Source organism: Arachis duranensis, chromosome 9 (genome assembly GCF_000817695.3).
Source record: "Arachis duranensis cultivar V14167 chromosome 9, aradu.V14167.gnm2.J7QH, whole genome shotgun sequence".
Taxonomy (NCBI): domain Eukaryota; kingdom Viridiplantae; phylum Streptophyta; class Magnoliopsida; order Fabales; family Fabaceae; genus Arachis; species Arachis duranensis.
Window position 1 is genome coordinate 97982163 of NC_029780.3, and position 22327 is coordinate 98004489.

The following is a 22327-nucleotide window of genomic DNA, read 5'->3' on the forward strand; positions in this document are numbered from 1 at the left end:
GCTCTCTCTGTCTCTCCCCCCTCTCTCCGTTTCTCTGTATCGGAACGGAAGAAAGAAAAGTAAAAGAGAGGAAAAAAAACGTTGAGCGAAAAACCCTAACCTTTCTCTGTGTGTGTTCATTTCCGCATTTAGGGTTCCGATTTGGAATTGAGAGAGAAAGAGTGGTTTCTAGGGTTTCGATGGAGTGAGTGAGACAGCGTTTGTGAGATCTGCGAAGAAGAGAACCCCGCTTGAAGGACCGTTAACAATGGCTTCTGCTGAGAGGCAGCTCGAAGAGCAGCTTCGTGAAGCTGGGAACAAGCTTCTAGATCCTCCTTCATCCGTCGACGAACTTCTACCTCTTCTCGATGTAAGCGCTTTCTTTTTCTTTTCTTTTTTTTTCCCTTCAGTTATTTTCATCAATCGTTGTTAACCCTAAACCGTTAACAATGGTTTCCTTTTGCTTGTGATTCCATACCTGTACGGTATCGTGCTGTGTTGCTTGCTGAACCTCATTTTCAAAGGATTCGTGAATCAGTTTTTGAGTTGCAGATGTGTTACGTTTGCTGATTCTCTGTATCGGAGCCTATTTTATGTCCGCACCAACAATAATCTTTTTAAATAAAATTTTAATTTGTGACAAGTTAATTTCTGGTGTACAGAATTAAAAAGTACGGTGAAAATAAAAAAATATTTACCGGCTTACCGGTGTGGGTTCTTTTTGCTTTAAGTCTTTAACACGTGCCCAAATCCCTGAGCGTTGAGCAGGTTTAGGTCCATTTATTTTATCTTACTTTAGACAGAAATAGTGCGGTCCTTTAATTCTATTCCCCCGACAGATTGATTAATGAAATAATTAAATTTTAAAATGCAACCTTAAAACCCTAAACCCACTTTAATGGTGTTCAATTGTCAATTCAACTCAACTCTACGAAGCTTTGTTAGCCGCCCCCGCCTCAAAATTTTCGTTCTCCCCTCTTCACACTTCAAAGCACCCTCACCCCGTTCTCCTCTCCCTCACGTCACAGGTTTCTCTTCTGCCCCCTTACAATTTTTCTCTTCTTTCATTTTCTTTCTTGAATCTGCATTGACTTCTTTAATTTTCCATAACGGTCCATGTTTGATTATTTAGTCCCAGTTAATTGAACGTGTTAGTTATAGTAAGCTAATTTTATTTTTTAAATACTGATTCTTATTGAGTTCTCTGTTTTAGGTATCAGTTTCATTCATGCTCTTGTTAGCATTTTGAGTCGCATCTATTTTTTGTTGTTGCATGTGTATTGATTTCTGCAATTTTTGTTCACAATGATTAACGTTTAATCGTTTAATTTTCATCTACTGCATGTGTTACTTACTTATCCTGTTCTGGACAATATTCTTATAAAGTAGTAAGCTAGTTTATTTATTTTCAAATTTGGTTCTTCTTTTGTTTCATATATCCCCTTGTTTTTGTGATAATTTAGTATGCAAGTTGGACACCAATTGGGATAGTTATCTCTTGAATCCTTTTTAGTTTCTATTATTAGTGTAGTGATAGATTTTTTAACATGTTACAGGCTAGGCTTAGTCTAAAGTTGCCGTAGCTTGTTTAATGCAAGGTATAGTTTGGTCCGTTTCCATCCTGTAATGAGAAATAGCATTGCCATTGCGGTTCCTCTGAGATTGAGACCAAACATTAGCAACACTCTACCACATCACAAGTTCCGGCCAACCTGCTTTCACAGCCATGAAGGTACGCACACCACAGCTTTAACGCTTTCAATAGCCTAGGGCACTTCATTCGTCGCATGTTCTTGTTCCTCCCCTCTCTCTCCCTCTCTGTAAGTTCTCTCTATCTGATTCTATCTAAAACACTTTCTATTCATGTAATAATTCTTTGTTTGTGTTGTTCATAATGCCATTGCTTACGGCCCTTCTTCTTCCATGCTAGGACATACCATTAGTTGCGTGCCCTACTCCGCTCCTCAAACAAAGCCCATGGCGCTTCATTTCGAGGTTCAATTCCCCATCTATCTATTTATCTATCAACCTATCTATTTATCTATTTATATTTATATTTATATTTATATCTATATAAAAGCTGATACCAACTCTCTCCACAATGAGTTTAAGTCATCTTTTCTTTGCTAATGATGTCACATCAGCAACATCAGCAATTTTAATGACTTGGCAAAAATGAAAATCAACCAATCACTATTTAGTAAAATGTTTAAAAAAAATTAAAACAAAAAACTCTTATTTATTATTATTCAATTGAAACATCAAGTACTAATTAAATGCAATAAACATACATTAAAAGTGTCATAATAATAATAATTATAAAAAATTTCAGTAACAAATATTCAAATTCTACAACTAATACATATTAAGACTCTTACTACTCTTTATTTCTTAATCTCTCATATTAATTGTAAAAAATTCCTTAAATTTAATGTAACATTTTTATATGTTTTTCATTCTCATTTATTTAATTTTTTAATTATTTACAAAAAAAACTACAAGAAAAGACAAATTGTAGCCATTAATGCAAATCGAAAAATGAAAATGCAGTTTTGTATAATTCTAATATAAATAACCTATGCCTTTTTTAAAAATAAATAAATTCAAAATCTATTTATAATATGTTCTCTAAAATATTTTTAATATAACATTGACTAAAATATACTATATAGTATAAATAATCTAATGCGCGGGTCTCACTCTAGTTCTATTTTAGTTCTTTTACGCCTTTACATTGCTGAAGTTTTGTTGTCTTATTTATGTGAAAATCAACAACATTCATTTATTGCTATTGTTGTTGTTTTACCTTTGGATGACTGGGGCTTAAAGAATGATATGGGTATGCATACAAGAGAATAAGTGATAACTCTAGATGATGGCTGAGAAGCACTGTGTGCACTTGTTGAACCATTCTTTGGTTATTTTTTTTCCTGAAGTTTTATTATTATGTTTGCTTTCTCAGATTCTTGGCCGGTTCAACCGTGCTCGTGCAGCTCAATTGACTCTCCCTCACTTTGTGTGTCAAACACCACTATTTATGCCAGTGGGTACTCAAGGTTAGAGTTTCCAATTTATCCTTTCTGATATGCAGCAAATGAAGTTTTCTGTTTTTCCTAGTGTTTTTCATTCTCATGCTCAAGCCATTTCATGCTATAAGATAACAAAGTTCACCTTCAAAGTTGTTGCCAAATTGTTTCATTTCTTTATAATACAATATTGCATTCGTATTGAGTTTGTTGTTCTTGGGGGGAAGTATGGACATCGGTTACTCATGTCCATAGAACATTCAATGTTGATATTTGCATTGATTGAGTTGATTTTCTCTTTCCTAGGCTTTTGACAGATTTCTAAGTGGTTATCTTGCACTTTTGCATTCCTAATTGGAGGGGTTAAATTAACAGGGACAATCAAAGGCTTGACAAATAACGAACTTGAGAGAATTGGTTGCCAAATAATTCTGGGAAACACATATCACTTGGCCCTTCGACCTACTTCCGAGCTTCTCGAAGAAGCTGGTGGTCTTCACAATTTTATGAACTGGCCACGGGCTATGCTTACAGACTCTGGTGGCTTTCAAATGGTTGTTGTTTGACTTAATGTATACTTTTTCCTTTTACTGTTGTAATTTCGTGCATTCTAGTAATTATATTATTATCATCGGGTTCCATCAAGTAATACTGTTGCATACTAATTTTGTCTGATAATTTTTCATGCCACAGCATTGTTTGTGGCTTGTGTTTTTTCTTATTATTGTGTCTCTGTTTTCAACCTTTGTACAAGTTTATCTGTATCAGAATCAAAAGTTATAATATAATGTCACTTCAAAGTGAAGAATGATGTTGATCATACTAAGAGAAGTATTGAAAGTAATCAAGGTTATAACAGAAAGAAGCCTAAGGCTGTGTGGATAGGCCCTTAGGCAGGACAAAAAAAATGACATTGGAGCTAAATTTGTTGTGTGAAGTGAACCTGTATTATCTTTTTGCTAATTGATAACTATATTCAGGGATAATGTTGAAAAAAATCATTTATATTTTTTGTTAAAAATCTTACCAATCTACCTCACTAATGTTTTAGGTCTCATTGTTGCATCTTGCTGATATCACAGAAGAAGGAGTGACATTTCAGGTATATATTATTTTCAAGTTTCGTAGGCAAGTTTGTATCTAACCTTTTTTTCCATTTTAAGACAAGACAAAAAATTATAATAAGAAAAGGTTGCAATTGTTGTCTACAATGAAATTTTGTTATTTGTAACTTTAGAATTATTTTCTTGCTTCAGTCACCGGTGGATGGCAAGCCAATGCTTCTTACACCCGAAGAATCAATTCAGATACAAGTATGTAGATTAATTGTTTTTCCTCCATATGTTTCTTTCAATCAATACTTGATAGTTTATTTAAAATTTGAAAAACTTTTAGGACTCCACATATTATGATTTGCTTTCAGATAGAAGTTGTTCATTGAATTCTTGTTTTAAGTTATAGTTATTCCCAATATAGTATTTCCAAATTGAGAAAGATGTTCTTTTATTAGATATTCGATTAATGTTTATAATTTAAGCCTCATAGAAAATTGCAAGTGACAATGCTTAACAGATTGTAGTACTGACTACAAAGTATAGCACTGAAAATTGATTCGTTGTTCTTATGCACGTTCCCTTGATGCCTTCAATAATTTCTGGTTTCTTGTACCTGCTTATGGAGTTTTTGGTTAGAGCTTACGGCTAGCAAACTGTAACAATATATTTTAAGAAAATTGATTTTTCTTTCTTATGTTCGTCATAAATTGTACAGAATAGAATTGGAGCAGATATTATTATGGCTTTGGATGATGTCGTAAAGACCACCATTACTGGTCCAAGAATTGAGGAAGCTATGTATCGAACACTTAGATGGATAGACAGATGCATAGCAGGTAATTATGTTATTGAAGTGTATCATTTAAGTCTTTGGTCCAATGCTAAATATAATGGACATTCCTTCTGTTAACAGCGCACAAGAGACCTCACGATCAGAACTTGTTTGGTATTGTACAAGGTGGTTTAGATCCTGAGTTGAGGTAAATTTTAGCACAAACCATGATGTTCTTCCTATTATCAATGTGGATGTTGTGAAACAAGTAACTAACTATAAATTTATAATTTGCAATATGTTGTACTCAGGGACATCTGTGTCAAAGGTTTGGTAGACCGCAACTTGCCTGGGTAAGTGTAAGTTTATTTAGTCATATAGTCTATTTTGTGGTTTCAAGCTTATTGCCATTTCTAATGTTATTTATTTATTTTGTGCTGTCTTTTAGAACTATATACTAGACAGTATACAATACTAGCTGGTTTGAATGTCAGCTCCAGTTTCTTTTTGTTTAGGCACCACACAAAATGGACTTGGTCATATTATTCATGAATCATTACTGTGTAATTTCTTAAAGTTAAACTATAAATTGCGAGTTAAACTAACTCGAGACAATTTAATGTGTTATTCCTGATTCAATTTAACAAAAGAAAAGAAAAACTAGGATTGTTGATCTGGTATCTAGTACTTATCAAAAGAGTGAAGAAAAATAGTATAGCATTCGAAAAATATGCATGAATAGATAAAGGTCTTCTTTCATTGACATACTACAGTTAGAAGTAACCTTGTGAAATAAAGGAGGACATGTGGAATCAATAGTTTCGTAATGCTGCTAAGGAGCTTAATATAATTTTCTTTTGTCACAGCTATGCTATTGGTGGTCTTGCAGGAGGCGAAGATAAAGATTCGTTTTGGCGAGTTGTTGCTCAGTGCACTGCTGCTTTGCCAGAGGATAAACCACGATACGTTATGGTCAGAATAACTTCCATCATAGCAGCCATTACTTTGATATACATTTCAAATTAAATCAATTTCATACCATTTGCTTGTACTTGTTCCAGGGAGTTGGTTATCCACTTGATATTGTTGTTTGTAGTGCTTTGGGTGCAGACATGTATGATTGTGTCTACCCCACCCGTACAGCACGCTTTGGGACTGCCCTTATTCCTGAGGTGATCTTTTTCCATTTTATGGACAATTTAGGCTATGTTACAATTAAAATTTTTGGAAACAAAACTTTATGGAATAAAAATTAAAGGAGGAAAATATTATCTCCTTAAAATTACAAGTTGTTTGGTATACAGAGGAAATAAAAATTCTCAAGAGCTCAAATATGCAATTCACTAAACGGGGGCAAACATTTACCCTAGTCAAATATAAAGTAAATTTATCCGTAGAATTAGTGAATTTTACTCTGAAATTTTTCCTTTCTTCCTTTAAAATTTAGCATAACAAAATGTAGCCCCTCTTTTCCGTCTAGCTGAACATAACCTTATAATTTTTTCCTGCCATCATAGTCCACTTGTTGATGTATCTGCATGATTTTAAATTTAATTCTTTGCGGTATGTTTGTAGGGAGTACTAAAACTAAAACATAGAGCCATGGCTGATGATACTCGACCAATTGATCCTACCTGCCCTTGTATGGTATGCTTCTGATAGGGTACTTCTTTATTTGATAAATTATTTGACGAAATTGGCATATTTTTATATTTTTTTATTTTTTCCTCATAGGTTTGCAAGAACTACACCAGGGCCTACATCCATTGTCTTGTCACTAAAGACGCCATGGGGTCTCAGCTTCTATCATATCATAATTTATATTACATGATGCGGGTAGAAAACTCTATATTATATAAAATTTTGCTTATAAATTAATGATCAGTATATGTATATACATGTTCAACTAAAGTCCTTGTATTTTTAAATTTGCAGCTTAGCAGAAATTTACACACATCAATAGTTGAGGGAAGGTTCCCAAAGTATGCTTATATTTAATTACGTGTTCCTATCATTGGATCTCTCTTCTATTATTAATTATAGCTTTTTCCCCTTGAGAAGTTCAAAGCCTCCCTATATGCCAATAACCCTTTTATTTTTATTTTTTTGTAGGTTTGTATGTGACTTTTTACAAACAATGGTATTTAATACTTCATTTCATTATTCTTCTCAATTTCATCTGCATTCATATTAATGTTTGTATGTTTGAAATTTAAATATTTATCTTTGAATTGAAAGATATTTTTACCAACATTTTTTTCAAACTATAAAAAATATTTGTTGACTGTTATTAAATCTTCTCACACCTTTCTACTGCAGTTCCCCAAAGGTGATGTTCCTGAATGGGTCTGCAATGCTATGGAGGTGGCCGGAATCGACATTTCTTCCTGCTGTGCTCCATTTCCATCATGCCAAGAAAAGTATTCCAGCGATGAAATCGGAACTAATGACATACACATGGAGTTAAGGCTTACACACACAAGTTATAGACCAACACGAAATTTAGAAATTTAGCCGAGCTTGGAAGGCATGCACAAATTAGTTTACACAATGATTTTTTTGCAGGTTAATGCTTACTTTGGTTCTTCTATGTACATGCGTGAATCATTTTACTTGACTTGTTAAAATCGATGAGAACTAAAATGACCTATGCGTGTACTTATGGAGATCAAAGTGAGCATTAACCTGCTTACTTTTGGTAGCATAAATTTTGTATCCTGCATATGCTGCTATGAGTAAAATTTATTTAAAGGTTTACAGCAAATCTTTTGTTCTTTTCAATTCTTATTGTCAACACAAGTGGAGATTAGGGTTGTGTTCGTGAAAGGAAAAAGAAATGGTGTAACATTATTTAAGTCTTGCTGTTTATGTCGTGTCATTTTATATCTTTTAATTTGAACTTGAAAGAGCCTTCTTTAAGCAAATTTTTTTCCTTTCAAGTGTCGAAGCTAATGGCTGTCCTATCATGGAAATACTTGTAACTTTTTAGGTATATTTAATGTCTTATAAAAACTTTTTCTTGAAGTATTGTAAAAAAAAAATAGTCGGGAATATTTCTAAAGCTCTCCGAAAATGTTTTAGAAGTATAGGAATCAAGATTCATAACTTTCATTTTTTTGGTCTTGAAATTTATACTTGCAATTGCAACAATTTCTATATTCAAAATAGACATTTATGTACGACTATATGAACCAACTGTTTTGTTTAACATTTTATGGATACCAAAAGGCTGAGTCTAAAAATTGAACACATCCTTTAGATTAAACATAAATACAGAGTAATTGTTCCGTTAATTTTTAAAATTTTTTATGGTAATTTCTTTTTATCATCCATATCAAATAGGGTCAGTAGTTGTATACTGAGTAAAAATTAGTAGTTATTTAAATAATTGTATTATTTTAAACATTGAAATTTTATTTGTTAATTGTCTATTACTAATTTTACAATTAAAATTAATACTTTATCCGTAATACTATTATGGGAATATAAATCTTTTAAAATTACGTTGATGACACAATTTATAGCATTAAATTACATTTATAAAATAGTCGTAAAGGACAAAAGTCTTCGTCGGTTAAGAAGATCAAAATCTCTGTAAATAAATTCTCACATGAAAATAATAACTAAAAAATTTATTATTTATTTTTTTTATTTATGAAAACTCTGATCTTCTTAGTCGATGAAGACTTTTATTCTTTGCAATTTTTTTATAAAAATAGTTTGATTTTATTAAATATTTTGTAATATAATCTATAATATCAGGATGAAGTTGACGTAATTTTAAAAAGATTATATTCTTGTAATGTTATTATGGGTAAAATACTAATTATATTTTATAATTTATTCTGTTTATTGATCAGCCAATAACACTAGTCAATAGTAAATAGTGATACATTGATGTGGCTTGTGTTATGACTTATGACATATGATTATTTTATATTTATGAAATATTTTTGTCTATACTTTGGACCAAATTACTTGGGGCCTAATAATTTGGCTCGAGGCATAGTTAACATCTTTGCCGGCGGCAAGTGCGTAATGTTTAGTGGGATCATATTGGAATTTTATTCCCTACTATGATTTGAATTGTCAATTCAGCCACATCATGTTTATTCATTCTAGATTCCAAGGAATTAGGATGCGTTTTTTTTCCCTCTAATAAAAGTAATTTTGAAATTTTGAACTAAGGAATGATCGAGTAAGTGACACCTATGTTTTGGCCTTTTGGGTGAATTTTAGTCCGAAAAGGACTAGGACCTCTCAAAATGGGTTAAATTTATTACATTAGTCTGTTTATTTGTTTAAACAGATAGATTTTTATTATTAAAATCAAATTTATTTAAATTATGGGTTAAATAAAAAGGGTTCAATTAATTCAAAAAAATAATAGATTAAAGTATTAAACAGACTAGTCCAATAATTCATTTAGACACCTATTATTCCATCATCAAAAATATTGAAAACAACCCTCCACTAGCATTCATTTAATAGTATTTTTTTGTCTCTAAAATTTATTAAAAATTTTAAAAATACATCTAAGATTTAATTTGTTTTAATTTTATCTTTAATATTTTTTATTTGCATTAATTTTATCTCTATCTTCAAATTCTTTTGATCAAAATATAGTCAACAACATATTTTTCTAATTTTATCCTTTTAGAATTATTCACCATCATCATCATTTCCAAAATATGTTATTTTCTGTTTTCAAACTATTCAAATTCTTGGTGTAGTGACAGCGTGTTTAGAGTCATTAGACAGTTGGGGGATGGTTCTCAATGCAGCAGCAGACGCCTATGCACGCCAAGCAAGAGGTGTGTGTAGGGACCAACGGTGCTATAGAAGAGTAATGTGCAGGGATCGATGGCAACATGGAACTCCTGGCAGTGCAGTGACATGGTAAAATCTTGAGGTAGAAGAAGAAAAACGCTACTAAATGTTGAAGAAGAGAGTCTTCAATCTATGTTTTGGTTGGAAAAGGAGGTGTAGAGAGGTAGAAGAAGAAAACGGCACTGTAGCACAAAGGGCAAAATCATAGCAACGACGGTTATGGTTACCAAGCTTTCAGTCATCAACGGCGATCAAAGTCTTGCATCCAAGGACGGCAGATGTATTTGAGGTAGCATCTGGGAGAGAATCTCAGCAACGGCATCGTGTCGTCATTGACAAACCTTGTCCCACCATCGATTGATGACAGCAGACGATTTCAGCATGCCACCGGTTCCCACAAGGTGGCATGGACAGTGTAAGTTCGCTTTAGATTTCGATCCTTCCCTCTGTAATAAAAAGTTCATCGGAGCCAGAATTTTCTCCAAGGGATACTTATTGTCCTCCGACAGCAGTTACATGGTTAGGGAGAAGGACTAAGTGTCACCACATGACCGTGAAGGACATGAAGGGTTTGAGGAGGGATGTTTTGAAAAGAGAGAATAATATATTTCTTTTACAGTCCCACTAGGTAACCAAGAGGGATTTTGCCAACTCCTACCAACTTCTATTGGGCTGGACTCCAGACCCCATCTTAAAAAAAAAAAAAACACATCTCCAATCATCCATGGTAAACTTAATTCACCTCTAATTACCACTAATAAACATAACTAACCCTATTTTTTACTGTTTAAGTCCACCCTCATCCCCAACCCCGACGGTTGCCCCTTCCCAACCTCCCTTCTCCATCCTTGGACGCGTTTTCATCGCTGGCGTCAACAGTGGTCAGTGTTTCCAGTGTTTTCATTGGCGAACAATCACTGGTCTTTGGAAGTATATCTGTGTGCTGTCATTGCTGTACAAGACACCTCCTGTACAAGGTACATTCGCAAAAAATACCTCTATTTAAAAGATACATCCATAAAAGATACCTCTATTGAAAAACACATCTATTAGAAGACACATGTATAAAAAATACTTCTTAAAGACACATGCATAAAAAGGCACCTCCATGTATGTATAAAAAGATATCTTCATGTTATTTTCATGTATGCTATCTTTTTCACTGGTTAACACCCTCAACTTGATGAATCTCTTTAATCATTATACTTCCTTATGTTTGAAATCTACCACTTTTACTTAAAAATTCAAAGGGATTGATTTATGCCAATTCTCCTATAAAAAATTGAACTTTGTTGTCCGCTCTATTCACTTTCTAATGGTGCATTTATTGAGCAGAGAAAAAGAAAAAAACAAGGGAGCAGAAGCATTGTATAGTACCTTAGCAGCGAGAAAACAGAGGCGGTAAACTGGAGAGGTAGACGCGGCGGTGGCTAGGGTAGAAGCAGAATAGAACGAATGGCGGCAATGGGAGAAGCAGAACTCACCTTGCAGCGAGATAGCGGAGCCAACAATCAAAGAGGCAGACGCAACGGTGGGTTGCGGGCGGTGGGCGGTGGGCGATGGCGAGTGCGGAAGCAGAAGAGTGGGATTGACGCTAATCACAATTAGAGGCGGTTATTCAACACTATTTTTATTATTTAAATTTTTTATTAATGTCATTTTTTGAAATTTAAATTTATTAAAATAATTTAAAATTATTAATTATTAATTGAGTTATAAAAAGTTGACTGGTTTATTTTTGATATCCAAACTTTTTCTTTTAGAAATGATGATGATGGTGAATAGTTTTTTAAAGGGTAAAATTGAAAAAAATATTGTTGATTATATTTTGACCCAAAAAATTTGGAGATAGAAATAAAATCGATGCAAATCGAAAATGTTAAGGATAAAATTAAAATAAATTAAAATTTAGGAATATTTTTAAAATTTTTGACAAATTTTAGGAAGAAAAATATATTTTATCCTATTTTTTATGTATAACTATATTTTAATAAAAAAAATAAAAAGTATTGTTTTTATAGGTTTGGAGACATAAACATAATCAAATGTTGGCATATTTGATTTTATTTTTATCTTTTTTTAAATAAATTTAGAAATAATAGTCAATGAATTATAGTTCAAATGGTATAGTTTTTTCATATTCATTTAGAAGTCGCAGGTTCGGGTCACTCTATCTTTAGTAAAAAAAAGTTTAAAAATAATATATATTGTTAATACAAAATATTATCTAAAATATTTTATATAATTAATTTTTTTTAAGTTCATCTCACGGGCTAAATGGTAACCTTTTTTTTACATTAAAAAAAGAGTACTGCTAGGGAGCCAATGGCCTAAGCGTACAATATGTACAATAGGCTAAATTTTTGGTTCATGAATAAAATGAACATCACCCATACTATCCAGAATAACCATCCGGATACAGGGATAATAAATATCTCATGTCATAAAACCACTCATCCCAAAAGATTAAGTTGATTTTGGGGTTCATCAAAGATTGAACTCTTGACTTTTCAGATCTAGAACTCTAATACTATGTCATGAAACTACTTATCCCAAAAGCGTAACCTGATAGGATAATGTAACACTAATGGTCATATCTCTACTTTCTCTTAAAAAAAAATTAAGCAAATATCTTCTCTGATCCAACCTATTAATTAATGAAACACTTTATTTAAAATTTTTTATTTAAAAATAATATTTTTTGTTAAAATATTTTTAAAAAATAAATAAAAAAAATAATTTATCAGACTCACTATAAATGGTCCGTGCTACAAATTTATAATCCATGAATAAAATGGATTTATACTGCCATACTTAGAAGAAAGTGTTTCAAAATCGTTGTCATTGAGACCTAAAAAAAACATTGCATACCGTAAATAATAAAGGGTATAGTATGGTGACTATTATTATAATAGTTACGATGATTGTATAATTCTAGTAATATTTAAAAGATATTGTTAAAATTAAATGATATTTTTTATATTAAAAAATAAAATTAACGAATGTTACAAATAGTATAAAAAAATATAATGTTAATAGTAACAATACTATTTAAGTAATAAGCGTCAAAAATATATAACCACCTTAGCTACTAGAATAATAGATTCCACTAAATAATAATAATAGGCAATCACTTTCTAATGCTTAAGAAGACAAGAGTTATCTTTTATCAAAAAATAAAAAAAATAATAAAGAAAATGTAAATGATCTAAAGACTTGCTCGTGGAAAGTTTTTTTCTTTGAATAACTAAATTAAAAATTTGAAAAAGTTATAAAATTAAAGAAACCTATAGTGAAATTAAACTAAATTTTAATCTTGTTCACCATCACCCGTGCATAGAGTATGGCTTATATTTGCTTCTCTACACTCTTTAGATGCACTCACTTTTTCGATTAGATAATAGGATTATAAGACAATACAAACATATCAGTATAAGTTAAAATGATATTGTACAGCTAAATACATTTCTTTTATTGGTTTTCCTAAAATTAATCATCACATTATTAATAAGAAAATTCCACAACGAAGATGAATATTTCATGTTTTATATATAGTAACAATATAAGGGAAATGAACACAAACAGACACACACAAAAGTGTTGATTACAAAAAAAACTTATTAATTGGCTATCTAATTTTATATGAAAGTTTACGTGAATGGAATTTATTAAAATTTATAAAAATAATAATTACTTAAGAGTTAAGAATGTAACTGGCATGCTATTTAATAAAAATACTTGTATTTATTTAACTTTTGTGATGAATGGTTTGAGTAGTTTTTAAGGTGTGGTAATACAAAAAATTGAATATGTAATCCTTTTTTTGCACCGTATGTATATACATTAAATTAATTATATTCTTAAAAATAGATTTGTTAAATATAAATTAAATAATAATAATAAAGATAATTTATTTAAATAAAATAATTAGCTTTCATATTTAAGCAAATGCAATAATCTGAAATTCATTATATACATGTCCTATTTAAAATTTATATAAACTGCAAGAACCCTACTGCAATTTACGAAGAAAAACGTTTGTGTATAAATTGCGAAATTTTTGTTGCGGTTTATGAAAACTAAAGATTGTACATAAACTGCAAGATTTCTACTATAGTTTATAAAGGAGATGAAATTTACATAAAACTGCAATAGTCAATGACAAATTGCATTTTTAAATGTTTGAATTTTTGGGTTTGAGAGAATTTAGAAGAGAATCACTTGATAGTGATATTCTGGCAAGGTAGAGTCATGGGAAAACAAAATCGTTTGTACCGATTGAACGACATTATTCACGTAACTGAAAAGTATTAATAAAGAGGTTAGTTGTTTATAGATTGTTCTCTTTATATGTTTGTTATTTGTTGTTTCGTTCATATTTTATGTCACTTTGATGTGTAGTTAGAATATTTTTATAAATAATTTGAAGATATTAGTAATTTATTTGTTAAAATTTGATCAGTAGTAATTTATTTTATTTTTTTGTTAATTTATGTATTAATCTTTTATCTTTGAATTATTTAATTTATAAATAATTTATGTTTAATGATTTATCTGTTAAAATTTAATTACTATCAAATTAATTTTTTAGTTAATTGATATGTTAGATTTTTATCTGTGAAGTATTTAATTTAAAAATAATTTAAATGTTAGGGATTTATCTATTGAATTTTGATTAATACGAATCTTTTGATAATTTATGTATTACTCCTTTATCTATAAATTATTTAATTTATAAATAATTCAGGTGTTAGTCTTTTTTTATTAAAATTTGATTGGTATCAATTTATTTTTTATTAATTTATGTATTCATCTTTTATATGTGAAATATTTAATTTATAAATAATTCAGGTTTTCTGTTAAAATTTGATTAGTACCAAATTAATTTTTTTACATGATGCAGTCGATTAGGTGTATTTATAGTGTTATGAGACAATAGAATATGCCTCTACATGACTAGAACATACCTTATTTGAAAACTGCGAGTTTGTATCACTTGGCTAGGCTGAACGATTGCTGGTTCTGGGTAGATGAGCCTCTAGTAAGCGCATTTATTGAGAGTTGGCATCCTGAGAGCCACACCTTCCACAAGCCATTCGAAGAGTGCACCATGCTGTAAGACGTGGCTTATCAATTGAGATTGTCTGTTGATGGAGAGGTTGTTAGTGAGTACCTCACTGACTTTGAGCAGTTCATTCCCACCGGGAGATCAGTATGGAAGTGGTTTTACGAGTTATTCGACGAGCTATCGCCACCGAATAAGGTCAAGCAGATGACGATCAACGTCACATGGTTTCATGAGAGATTTCGGGTGCTCTCTGCCAATGCGAGTGAGGAGACAGTGCATATATACGCTTGTGCTTACATTATGATGTTACCATCCACGCAGCTTTTCGGTGACAAGAATGACAACTAGGTTCACCTTCGGTGGTTGTTGTTTGTGGTGAGACTTGACGAGTTGGGCAATTATAGTTGGGGCTCAACTGCACTGCCCTGGTTGTATGGATGCATGTGTCGGGTGGCCAAAGAAATGTCGTTAACTTAGCTGGACCACTTCAGCTACTACAGTCCTCGATTTTCTGGCAGTTCTCCATGCTGAAGCCGAATGGTTTTGACACATTTGGTTTTTTGCTGGCATCCAGGTATCATTTAATGTTTTGTGTGTTATACATGTTTATTTTAATGTATTATCCTTTTTTTATGCTCTGCTAACAATGAAAATTATAGGTGGGCGATATATCTACCGACCTCCAATGCTAAGGAGGAAAGAGTAGTTTAGATGCGCCTTGTTTTGGACAGATTGCATGATCGACAAGTAAATTGTTTAGATGTGGCATTTGTAGCATACATAGTTGACATTATGCCTCTTTTTATGGTGTTTTCTAAGTCTTAGCTTATCCTTTATAGTTTTTGTGGGAGCTTTATTGTGCTGCTGAGGTGGTAGCTATTGTTCATCCAGAGATCCAGGCCAAGAAGCATTATAGCTTATGGTGAGCGATTACGAGCTTGATATATTTTTCCTTGATAAAGTGGTACTGCAACTTGGCGACATACAAAATCTTTCGAAGCCGGCTCTTAACACAGACTAGCTGCTTGCGAAGGATGGTAGGGATGGAGATCAATGGTTCCCCACTTATTATCAGACGTGGCATCTGCATTGGAATAACAAGGTTGATTCCGTCCTTAGGTTCAAAAGAGTTGCTAATCTAGGTCCATCTGCTGAGTACTTTGACTGGTGGCATCGAGTGGTCCACAGGGTTCTGTCCTCAGATGTCGTATTTGATGATCCTAGGCTGATGGAAAGATTATCGTCTGAAGGTTGTGGTAGGCTTAGAGAAGGGGGGTTGAATCTATGCCTTCCTCTTTAAGTTGCTGTTATGACCCTTTTAAACAAAATTACAATTCTGATTCTATTTGAACTCAGCAGCGAAAATTTATGAGACAATTTATTTTTATCTCATGAATATCAGAAAATAGAACTCAGCAGAGAAGAGAAAAGCGAACACCAGCATATATCCTGGTTCGGTTGCCTTGTGCTATGCAACCTACATCCAGTCTTCTCCACAATTATGGAAGAATTTCACTATAGTTAACAGTATTACATACACCAATTTCACTCTCAAGTTCTATCCTAACTTGACATTGGCTATGCTAACTCCTAACTATTCACTCTTAGTGCTAACCCAACTAAGAAAGGGATACCAAACAGGTACAAGATATAAGACTCTTAGCCAACCTAAAGAAATCAGAAAATAACTCTAGGCTTTTCTCTCAAGTGTATCACTCAGCCTTTTTTCACTCATGGCTTTTACTTGAGCTTTCTCACAATGCCTTTTCTCACAAGAAATTACAAAAAGATATACTTAGAAAAGTACATTACAATCAGCAAAACATGAAGGAGATTGACTTCATCAGCAGCCTCTTTGCTATGTGCAAAACCAGATTCGCAAACCTCAGATACAGTTCTTTAGTATTGGCCGAATGCTTCTTTGAAAGTAAGCATTATCCAAGTAGAGGAACTCCTTTTCAGGACACTTTTCTCACACTCTGGTTTTCTCTCCTTCGTTCTGAATGAGCAAGAAGTCTTCTTTTATTTTCCTTGCATGTTGCTGGGACCTTCTCCCAAGGTCAACACCTTGAGTCTTGAGCTTCACCAACCACAGATTCATTTTTTCTCAATAATCCTCAGAATAGAAACTTTTCCTCTGACTTCCTCATCTTGACCGAAAGCCACAATGCAATAACCATAGAAATCTTCTCATGGTCAACTTGATCTTAGCCATTAAAAAATTACTTGGTCCCCAAGTATCACTTGTGACCGTAGATGTAAAGCAGAATAGGGCAGAGAACAACTTTTCCTTGAATGCCATTTTCGGATAGAGCAGAGAGTTGGGAAGAAGAGAAGAAGATCTAATGCATGCAAGATGAAATGGGTTACCTTTAACCTAAGCTTGATTTGGTTTGAACTGGGTGATTTGATATCTGCCTTTCTTGCCTAACCTTCTCTTTCTTTCCTCTTCTTTGAATAGCTTAGGAGCTAAGCACTTTCTCTTGCTTCTGTGATTTGACATGGTCAGAGAGAAAAGAACGTTGCTTTGGTAAAATCTAGTGAGAGGGAATGAAGGCTTCAATCTTGTATGAGAAGCTTGGATCAACTCTGAATTGATGGAACGGGCTTGGATCGGGTTTGATTAGCTTGGCCCCGTTGGTTCCTTTGGCTTCTTTCTTTGCTTTTCCTTGGGCTCTTAATTTTGCTTTCAGCCCACCATCTTTGCTGTTTGCTTTATATTCCATTTGGGCTCTTTAATTGAATTTTGGCATGCAACAATAAATAATTTAGTAATATTCAATTTATAATTACTCAAACATAAATTATTTATTTTGTCCAAAAATAATGTTTGTCATCACTAATTAATTTAGTTAATTTCTTAACTCAACAATCTCCCCCTTGATGACAAACATGGTTTAAGCAATAATCAAAAGGGATTGTATTTGAGTAAGGTTTAGAAACTCCCTTTGATTTTCATTTGCTCTTGCGTTGCTCCCCCTTTCCTTTTCAAGAGTAGCTCCCCCTGAATCTATGCTCTTTCCTTTTTGTTCTTGTTTACATTAAGCTTAAAAAGAGCTATTCAAGATGTAACTTGACTAAAGGATTCTGTATAACCAGCAACACATATTCAGCCCAGTATTTTCTATCATGACAGCAGCAACAACATATTGTAAAACAAAAGCAATTTGCAAAATAAAGTTCAGTTCTAATCAGAAAAATCATAACTATTACTCCCCCTTTTGTCATCAAGGGCGGATCAACAAAAACATCACTAGAAACCCTGCAAGAAAGGTTAGTGCATAGTCCAAATAACTAACTAAACTACCATAAGTGCATCAGAATCTAAGGTTATTACAATCATCCAAGTATCAAAAGTAGCAAAATAAACAGATTTCATGAGACAGAAAATGAGCAGCCGCGACTGTTTTTATGAGACAAATCCTAGGCATCAGAACCATTTCCCTCCGAAGCGTCTTCCTCATCAACATCAGTGGCAATGTCTTCATCATTTTGAAGGTTATCAATGAAGGTCATGAGCACAGGCACCCTATCCCTTGATTTCTTCAGAAAATTCTCATGCTTGCTAGCTAGTTTCCTTTGTTCCTTGCTCATGGCAATCAAGTGATTTGATTGGGAAACAAACTCTTGAGTGACATCCTTGACCACATTCAGCAAAGCAGATTTCTTCCCAGTGGAGATGGAAGTACCTTCGGTGGAAGGAGGAGGAGAGTCATTTGGAAAGAACTCTTCATCATCATCATCTAGAACCACTCTCTCAGATCTAGTTGGCCCTTTTTGCTGTTTCACTGAACCACCCCCTTTTAGGTATGAATGTCTATTTTCATAATCCTCATTTGACAGGTCAACACCAAAATTTTCAAATATGCAAGTTAAAAACATGCCATAAGGTAGTGCTTTATCTTTCACACTTCTAACAGAATCAAACATGTATCTAGCCATCAAATAGGCAAAAGAGATTTCTGTTTTAGTGATTATGGCATATAAAACAAGTGTGTTCGTGTAAGAAACCCGTTGATATGAACCACTTTGAGGAATTAAAATGTGGTTGACAATACGGTGCAACTGAGCACGTTCATATCCGAGGGCTTTGTGAGTGGGTGTGATGTCATCGGTTAATGAAACATGTTCACAAATGTGAGCCAAAGCATCATGGTAAGAGATACCAACACCTTCATCCCACTTCACAGATGTATAAGCACACGGCCCTACATCAGTGTACTTCAAGGAGTCACTAATTGTCTCATTATTCAAGATAATGTCTCTACCCTTAACATAAGAATGCACACTTCCTTCATGGTAAGTCATGTTTGCATAAAATTCTTTGACTAACTTAGGATATACTGGTTTTTTGATTTTGAAAAGGTGATTTCAGTCTAAAAATTCCAGATTTTCAACAAAAGGAAAACCTTTCTTTTTCAAATCAGGTAAATCAGCAAGAAAAGATGGACAAAGAGTGCGATACTTAATAACTCCCTCATATAAATCATGGTTCATGGCAGATTTGAAACGATGTGGGTTAAAGTCTAAGTGAGATGTCATGAAGTGTGATTTGTGAGCAAAGGGATCAATGTCTGGTTCGCTAATAGATTTGAGAGGGTGATAGGGTTGCCTCTTTGTGAACGCACAGGAACAGACATTGACTTAGGTTTTGTAGGCTCAGGAACAGGCTCTTCCATCGCCGGACGCTTCCCTTTGGATGAGGATGGCTTTGAAGAACCAGGTTTTGAAGAGGCAGGTTTGGAAGGAGTTGCCTTTGGTGGTGGTGTCGGTTTGGCAGAGGCAGGATACCTTGGAGTGGTCTTGGTACGAGCCATGGGATCAGTTCGAGGAGGAGAGGTAGGAGGAGAAGGTGATGGAGTATAAGTGGTGTCTTGAGAACGAGTTGATGGTCTAGGATATCCTGGAAGTTTATGGATTTTGTCACGCGGTGCTCCTTTGGCAATAACTTTCTTCCCCATTTTTGGTTAGATTTATGCTTTTGATGGAAGAGAGACAGTGGAGTGAGAGGGAAGAAACCGAAGGGTTGAGGAGAAGTTATGGAGGGAAGAGAGGAAGTGTTGGTAACCGTACCCAAAAGTGGTTTTCCAAAACCATGCAACTGTATCACTTTTTGAAATGACATGAAAAGACCTGACCTCATAAATTTAAGATTTGATTTGATTTGAAAATAAAAAACAGGAAATGAATTTTAAATTTTGAAAAACCAAAAAAATAAACTAAAAAATCTTTTTGGATTATAAATATTAAATGAAAAATTATTAAAAATAAACACACAGCCCATCAACAAAAAAAAATGTAACATTCACATATGGGCCCAGAGATAGTTGGATTTAAGAAAACACAATGGACCACTCTAGATCTGATTTTGAGGTTGGCCCAGATTATCTTTCATTTGAAACAAGCCCAGAACACACTAGCTTGATGGAGACGTTCATCACCTGCCCAGAATTGTCTCATACCTGTTTATGAGACAAAAATATCCAGCAAATACATCAGCAATTTTCAAATAAAGAATCATAACTCAAAATTCCTAGACAAGTCCTAAACATACAGAATCTATCCTCAGCTAATGGTTTTATAAAAATATCTGCTAATTGCTCATCAGATTTAACAAATTGAATACTAATATCCCCTTTTTGGACATGTTCTCTTATTGAGTGAAATTTCACTTCAATATGCTTCGTCCTTGAGTGCAAAACTGGATTTTTAGAAATATTAATGGCACTCATATTATCACACATCAAGGGAATATTTTCAGCCTTTAATTTGTAATCAGCAAGCTGTGTTTTTAACCATAAGAGCTGAGAACAACAAGAAGAAGCAGCTATATACTCAGCCTCTGCAGTGGATAAGCCACTGTTGGTTGCTTCTTACTTGACCAAACATTTAAGGACTTTCCAAGGAAGCAACATAAATCAGAAGTGCTCCTTCTATCAACTCTATCACCAGCAAAATCTGCATCACAATAACCAACTGCAGAAAAATAATCAATCTTAGGATACCAAAGACCAAAATTAGATGTGCCATGAACGTATCTAATGATCCTTTTAACTGCAGAAAGATGTGACTCTTTAGGTTTGGATTGGAACCTAGAACACAATCCAACACTTTGCACAATATCGGGTCTAGAGGAAGTTAAGTACATAAGAGAACCAATCATCCCTCTATACCTAGTCTCATCAACATCTTTCTCAGTTTCTCCCTTATCTAATTTAGAACTAGGATGCATGGGAGTTCCCATGGGTTTGGCATTTTCCATACCAAATTTCTTAAATAATTCCTTGGCATACTTTTCTTGATGAATGAAAATACCATTTTCAGTTTGTTTAATTTGCAGCCCAAGGAAAAAATTAAGTTTACCCATCATACTCATGTCAAATTCGCTTGTCATGAGTTTTTCAAATTCAGAACAAAGGGATTCATTGGCTGATCCAAAAATAATGTCATCAACATATATTTGGACTAGAATAAAAGAATCATGTGCCTCTTTGAAAACCATTTTTCAAAAGAAAAGAGCTAAGTCTCTCATACCAAGCTCTAGGAGCTTGTCTTAAACCATAGAGAGCTTTAGATAATTTGAAAACATGATTTGAATGTTCTTTATTTTCAAACCAGGAGGCTGCTCCACATACACTTCTCTATCTATCACTCCATTCAAGAATGCACATTTCACATCCATTTGGTATAATTTAAAACCACAATATGCAGCATAAGTGACAAACCCCAATTTGACGGTTTATCTTGTATTGAATTTAGGGGATTTTGTCACCTTTCACCCACATTTATTCAATAAAATAGCATAATTTTGTGATTATCTCCTAATTTGTGCTTAGATATGAAAACATGCTTTCTAGACCTTAAACTAGCTAAATTCAATTCACCTTTGATTCTACTAGATGCCTTGATATGTTTGTTAGTGATTTCAGATTGAAAAGGCTAGGAAGGGATCAAAGGAGTGAAGAGGAAAGCATGCAAAATGGAGAAATCATGAAAAGTCAAAGAAGTTGAACTCGCCCATGGACGCGCGCGCTAGAACTCATGAAGAAATGAAAGAACCGGGAAGCTGTCAAGCCGACCTCTTCGCACTTAAACAACCATAACTTGAGCTACAGAGGTCCAAATGATGCGGTTCCAGTTTGGTTAGAAAGCTAACATCCGGGGCTTCGAAAAGATATAAGATTTGCCATAGTTGCTACAAGTATGGTGGCGCGCACGCGCATAGTACGCGCACGCGCCGTTGCTGCCACCTAGTCCACTTGAAGCAAAACGTGGCCAGCGATTTTAGAAGCCTTGTGGGCCCAATCCAACTCATTTCTGATGCTATTTAACCCATTGAGTGAAGAGGGAAACACATGTTAGTTACCATTAGTCATAGTTTAGTTTTAGAAGTAGTTAGAACTAGTTTCTAGAGAGAGAAGCTCTCACTTCTCTCTAGAATTAGGATTAGGATTAGGCTTAGTTCTTAGATCTAGGTTTTAATCTTTGCTTTCTTCTACTTCTACCTTTCAATTCTTTGTTGCTACATTCATCTTCTTCTACTATTTTGTTGTAATTCCCTTTATGTTGTTCTTATATTTTGTTGTAGATCTAGTAT

At 33.5% G+C, this 22327-nt stretch overlaps 2 protein-coding genes across 10 annotated transcripts; one reads left to right on the forward strand and one right to left on the reverse strand.

The window, feature by feature from the left end:
• Window position 1: 1 nt before the first annotated feature.
• Window positions 2-7756, forward strand: LOC107466345 (uncharacterized). 9 transcript variants are annotated; one of them, XM_016085315.3, is made up of 17 exons: window positions 2-349; window positions 1536-1711; window positions 1910-1974; window positions 2942-3035; window positions 3381-3559; window positions 4057-4107; window positions 4262-4318; window positions 4776-4896; window positions 4974-5040; window positions 5144-5185; window positions 5699-5804; window positions 5894-6004; window positions 6408-6479; window positions 6567-6668; window positions 6768-6814; window positions 6945-6972; window positions 7152-7756. In XM_016085315.3, the coding sequence occupies exons 2-17, from the start codon at window positions 1606-1608 to the stop codon at window positions 7344-7346; spliced, it is 1443 nt and encodes a 480-aa protein (XP_015940801.1). In that variant the 5' UTR covers window positions 2-349; window positions 1536-1605; the 3' UTR covers window positions 7347-7756. The 9 variants fall into 9 exon arrangements, with proteins under 9 accessions (XP_015940801.1, XP_015940802.1, XP_020986405.1 ...); XM_016085316.3 differs by having other exon boundaries at window positions 1563-1711; XM_021130746.2 differs by having other exon boundaries at window positions 1578-1711.
• An 11512-nt stretch (window positions 7757-19268) lies between these two features.
• On the reverse strand, window positions 19269-19691 carry LOC107466325 (extensin-like). Its single transcript, XM_016085299.1, has one exon. It carries the CDS (start codon window positions 19689-19691, stop codon window positions 19269-19271), a length of 423 nt encoding a protein of 140 aa, XP_015940785.1.
• Window positions 19692-22327: the final 2636 nt, after the last annotated feature.